Here is a 5,531-nt window from a genome sequence, read left to right as displayed (position 1 = left end):
GTCTCGCCCCCACAGCGCCGCGTCCCTCCCGCGCGGCAGAGCGGTGTTCGCAGCCAGTGAAAGGCTTTTTGGGTGTACAAATCCTCGTGAAGGACCAGTAGGTTCTAGCTGGTGCCATTGTCTGCCCCACGTGTAGCCCGTAGTGAGGTTTCGTTTTGCTGATATATTTGATCCCTCCCAGGCCGAATGTGACAAGGTGAGGTAAACAAAGAAGCGAGGTGAAAACTTGGAGCCCGGTCATCAGTATAACAATTCATTACGTCCATTTCACTCTGTAGTGTATAAACCACTTTTTTCTAAATTGACCATTTGCACATGAGGGAGGATAATTAACTAGACGGTTTACTAGCAGTGACCTGCTTCCGCTGATGGGTGGTGCTGGTATTAACAACTATGCGTTACCCATCATGCATGTGGTAGCCTAATTTGTGCAGGGATAGGCAACTGCAGTGTTGAAATAGTGTTAGAGGTGGAAGGCATGCGGTGAGAAGATTGTGTGTGTGTGTGTACTGAACACAATCGAGTAGAATATTTTTTTCTTACTGAATTCTCTTGAAGATATCCGTGTCCTGTAAGAATGAAAAACTGACAGCAGTTTTCCACTCAGATAACTGCGCTGCTCAATATTAATTGCTATAGATTAGACTTATCATGGAATGTAAAGTTTCTGACTGCCTGCAACAGCAAGAAGTTAATCTATATCTTATTGTCACTAATAAAGCATCCATGCGATCTCTCAATCTTGTATTTTAACCTATACAACAGTATAGGAAGGTGAAAACAAATAGGTAATAGCTTAGTCAAAAGAGGCTGAGAGAATTAACACTGATTAGTTAAATTAATTTTTACTGAAGTTATAATATGGTGCCAGTGTAGACCTTGATTCTGGATCCATTTCTGATTAAATAAATAGTGGTTACTTCCTTTTGGGCCATGGGTAGTCTTAAGAATTGCTCTAAACTGGAATGCTGTTATCAGCAAAGACATGAGTGCTCTCTCTTTTTAAAGATCACCATGCAAGCTCCTTTTTTCCTGATGAGATAATGTTATGTAGGTTTTCAGTTTAGTGTTCTGTTGGGTTTTTTTTTCCCTTGGTTAGACTCCTTAAAATATGTGGGGAAAATGCATTATTACAGAACATGTAGGTTTGTGGAAGATTATGCTTTGTTACTGATGGGTAATTTGTCCTATAAGACCTATGACTTTGTTATTTACGCTTACTGTGGTTTAGAATATTTGACTTGTAATATCAATATTCAATTTTTGTTTCGTTAGTTCCTTATCAAACTTTATTTCTTGATTGCATGCAGAAGTACGGAGTATTTCAAGATAATCAGTAAAGAGAAGTAACTGTGCAGACACAAAAAAGGAATCATACTTGTTCCAGTACAAAATGGAAAGTTGTAATCTCTGTAAAGCTTTGTGTGTAAAGCTCTCTTAACGTTGTAGTTCTAAAGAGCTAGTTTAGATGCTCAGTTCTACAGAAATAGAGCTTTTGAAAAATCCATTGTAAGAACAGTGTTTCAGTTGTTTGCAGTTGCATCACTGTAGCTTTTTAAATATGTATAATTTAAAAAAATTGTATACTATGTAATTTATTAATATCTGTCCCCTGATTGTTACTGGGGTGTGTTGAGGTGGAGTGGAGGAAGAGTTGAGGTCTTTACTGTCAAAAACTCAAACTGTAGGAAAAGTCTCTGCCTGTCCTGTTATTTGCTTTGATCCTCTAAAGTATAAGCAAAACAGATGAACTACTGCTGTAGAAAAAGTGATGGTCCTGAGAGTCAAAGTACTGGTCAAAAAAACCATTCTGAAAAATCTCTTTTGGACATCTGGTTGTACTTATTCCCCCTACTGTTTTAGAACAATAAGTTAAATAAAAGCAATGATCTGTATGTTTCTGCACGTGTAACTCATATACTTAGTTCAAAGTGAGATTAAATCTTCTGTTATTGATAGGAAAGGAAGAATAAAATGATTGTTTTAAGGATTGACTGATAGGGTTGAATGAGAAGCGGAGGCAGCCATTTTGTTGTTAATGTATTGCTGTGCTTGAGGTGAAAGACAAATGGGTTGAAACTTAAATTGTCATATTGTAGGTTTTGAGTGGGTTCTATAGAGTAAGTAATTTTAATGAAAGTCCTGTGTGATTCTTCCTGTAAGTTCTAGCTGTTGTGTGCTATAATTGTGTTTAAATCCAAGTGTAGTTAGTTTATGCATATAGCAATGTCAGAATTTTTTATGTACAATTTCAACGTATGAGTGATTTAAAAACACTCATTTTCTTACTTTGCTTTATTAAGATTTTCTTTCTTCCTGAAGACACTACTTGAGTTTCTCAGAAAAGAACTGATTAATCAAAATTTTAACGTAATTTTGTACCTCTTTCAACTAGGCATACAGAAAGCTGGCCAAGGAATACCATCCTGATAAGAATCCAAATGCGGGGGACAAAGTAAGACTTTTTTTTTAACTCCTGAAGTTTGCTATTACAATAGCAGCTAAGGGACCAAATGCAGGTGTTGGGGGCTTGCTGTTACAAGTTGTTCAAAAATAGTAATTGTGAGAGGGAACCCTGTCTTGTCTACTTCTTCCCAATCTCAAAATCTACCCGTGTACTTCGTGAAAAAATGCAGCAGTTGGCTGAGTCAAATTGGTTGAGAAGGTAATGCTGAGGGAAGAACTGCCTCTCTTCATCTGCCGAGATGATGTCAGCTGGCATTGGCATCTACATAGGTATTTGAAAAAGATAGTCAGTTTTCCAAGTTTTTCAAACATGGAAAAATGTAAGTGTGGAGGTTCTTGAAACTGCTGCAGCATAAAACAAATTACATATGTGGGAAGGTTGAATTAGATTTGTTATGCTAATAGCAATTAAAAAAATGCCAATTAAGTTGACTCAGCTGATTCTCTGTAACAGAACTGAAGTTCTAATGGTTGTTAGAGGTGAGCAGAGATGACTATGAAAAGATATTAGTTTGTTTTGAGGACAAACACATTAATATGCATTTTAGTAAGATGCTCAATTGTTAGTGTATTCGAAGTGCCTAACATATCTTGAAGTCTTTGCCATTAGTATGTAACTGTTGGGGGTTTTTGCCTGTTGGCTACTGCAATATTGCGTACTTGGGGGTTTTCTTCTTTGGTTGGATTTTTTTTTTTGTTTGTAAGAAAATTGTCTTATGCTAGGCACAGTAAAGAACAAGGTCAACGAAGTTTTGCAATAAAATGTCATATTTTATGATAAGAGGTAACACAACTAAGCCCAAGTCTGACTTCTAAGTCTATTAGAATGAGGGTGGAAAACTGTTCTGTTGTGTACCTTCTTAACCAGGTGTTCATGCTGGGCAAGAAACAGTAGTAAAATGCTCCCTTGAAGTTCTAAATTATCATGCATTGTTTTGACTCTGTTCCTCTTCTAGTTCAAAGAAATAAGCTTTGCCTATGAAGTATTGTCAAACCCAGAGAAACGTGAGTTATATGATAGATATGGAGAACAGGGTCTTCGAGAAGGTAGTGGTGGAAGCAGTGGAATGGACGATATTTTCTCCCATATCTTTGGTGGTGGATTGTTCAATTTCATGGGTGGTCAGAGTAGAAGTCGTAATGGTAGAAGAAGAGGAGAAGATATGATGCATCCACTCAAGTGAGTATCTTGATACTGCAATTTGTACTTTCAAGCTTTCCTGATCAGTACTTGACTCTGCTAGTTTATATTCTTGATATGCTTCTCAGTTGAGATACTCTGCACCTACTTTTCAGACCTGCGTGTCCTGCATAGCCCAGAAGGCAGTCATCTTGAGTTACTTTTCATGATTGGTTAATCTTATAGGCTACCTAATACTTTGCTTTGCCTGGTTATTAGCCTGTATATACCTTGTTAGCATTATTTTCCTTGGTTTTGCCTCTTAATTATGTTTGGAAGTTCTAATCTGAAAAAGCATTCAGCAACCAAGTATTACTCATTAGGTGGATTCTTAGGGAAGCAGAGGTACTAAGGCTCTGGAAGGACTTAAGTTGACTTGCATTCTTAGCGTAATACCAGCTGGAGCTAAAGTTGAACTGCATAATTAATGGCAAAGTGTGTGTGTGGTGGGTTTGGTTTTGGTGTTTTTGTTTTTTTTTTTTAAAGCTATGCTTGAATATCACATCTAATTGTGTTTTGTAGATCTCTGCTTGCAGTCATGGCTGGCTTTTTGCCTGCTGAGCAGGTCCATTCTAAGTTCTTAAGTTAGGCTGCATCTTTCCTGTGGTTGGCAAACTGTCCTTAGTAAAGTCTGTTTACTTTTACATGCTTGGGTAGTTTAGTAGCTAGTACTGCATGCTATATTATTATCTTTGGGTTTGTTGTTATTTGTAAACACTGATGCCAGGCAACCTTTTCTCAATACATTGAGTTGAAATTTCTATCCACTAACAAACCCTTTTAGGAGAAACACTAAATGTGTTCATAAACGTCTATCAATATATGAAGGTTATTGGAGTCTGATAGTGTATTCAAGAGCTTCTAAAAAAATTGAAACATGAACAAATCTAAAGAATTAAGTGGCCTTGGGGACATGCTAACCCCTCCCCACTAAACTATCTTGTGTGGAAAGCCTAATACGGTAGTATGTGTTCTTATGTATGCATGCTATAAATATTGTCAGGACTGTCTAGAGGTTTGTTTTTCACCTGCCTAGTAGAACTAAAAAAAAAAAATAAAAATCAACTATGACTATATAATAAAACCTAAAATGCTAGATCAGCTCGTTTCCTACTGAGAAACACGAGCAATCCTATCTGGTTTCTTCTGATTAAATTACAGCTTTTCTCTGAAACTCTGTTCAGGATTACATGTGTATATTCATATGTATGGAATAGTTTTTAATGACTCCTTGTGAAAGCTAAAATGGTGCTTTAAAAATCTTATTTTAATAGCAGATTTAGTCTTTTTATGAAGATCTGTTTTTTTCTTTTAATTTGTCCTAGGCAAGTATTTTAATTGCATGGGGAAAGTAAGTTGTTAAATGATAACCCAGGAGAAATGCTTTATTTTGTAGAGTCTCTTTAGAAGATCTGTATAATGGAAAGACAACTAAACTACAACTTAGCAAGAATGTCCTTTGTAGTGCATGCAATGGGTAAGTTTGTTTATATTTTTGAGTGCTCTGGTTGCTTTGTTGGCATATAGTGTAATGAAGCATCTCTTATGTCAGATCTTTATCAGTGTTTGATGTACTGGAGCCTGCTCTCAGACTAGAAAATTGTTGAACTTGAATGATACTGTTGATGGAACTGGAACTATTCAAGGGCTTTGTTTGGGGGGGAAGAGGGGAGGAGAGAACCTAATTATAATTGGCAGTGCAATTAGGCATGTTAACCTACTGATGTAGGGTTTTTTTTGTCATATGTTTCTGAAAAACTTACTCTTCATGCAACTGGTGCTTTCTATTCTAGGCAGGGAGGGAAGGCTGGAGCCGTTCAGAAATGCAATGCTTGCCGGGGTAGAGGTGTACGTATCATGATCAGACAGCTGGCTCCTGGAATGG

The 5,531-nt window shown here is 37.0% G+C and overlaps 1 protein-coding gene across 1 annotated transcript in view; it reads left to right on the top strand.

Moving 5' to 3' along the window:
- Positions 1–5,531, top strand: part of DNAJA2 (DnaJ (Hsp40) homolog, subfamily A, member 2) — a 30,863-nt gene that overhangs the window by 18,930 nt on the left and 6,402 nt on the right. Inside the window, exons 3-6 of the mRNA XM_009320338.1 lie at positions 2,396–2,455; positions 3,423–3,646; positions 5,043–5,123; positions 5,440–5,531. The exon at positions 5,440–5,531 is cut by the window's right edge and continues 60 nt beyond it. Coding sequence (XP_009318613.1) covers positions 2,396–2,455; positions 3,423–3,646; positions 5,043–5,123; positions 5,440–5,531 — 457 coding nt within the window. The remainder of the gene's footprint in view (positions 1–2,395; positions 2,456–3,422; positions 3,647–5,042; positions 5,124–5,439) is intronic.

The sequence above is a fragment of the Pygoscelis adeliae genome, unplaced genomic scaffold (genome assembly GCF_000699105.1).
Source record: "Pygoscelis adeliae isolate BGI_AS28 unplaced genomic scaffold, ASM69910v1 Scaffold62, whole genome shotgun sequence".
In the NCBI taxonomy this organism is placed as follows: domain Eukaryota; kingdom Metazoa; phylum Chordata; class Aves; order Sphenisciformes; family Spheniscidae; genus Pygoscelis; species Pygoscelis adeliae.
This window is presented reverse-complemented; position numbering and strand designations above follow the sequence as displayed.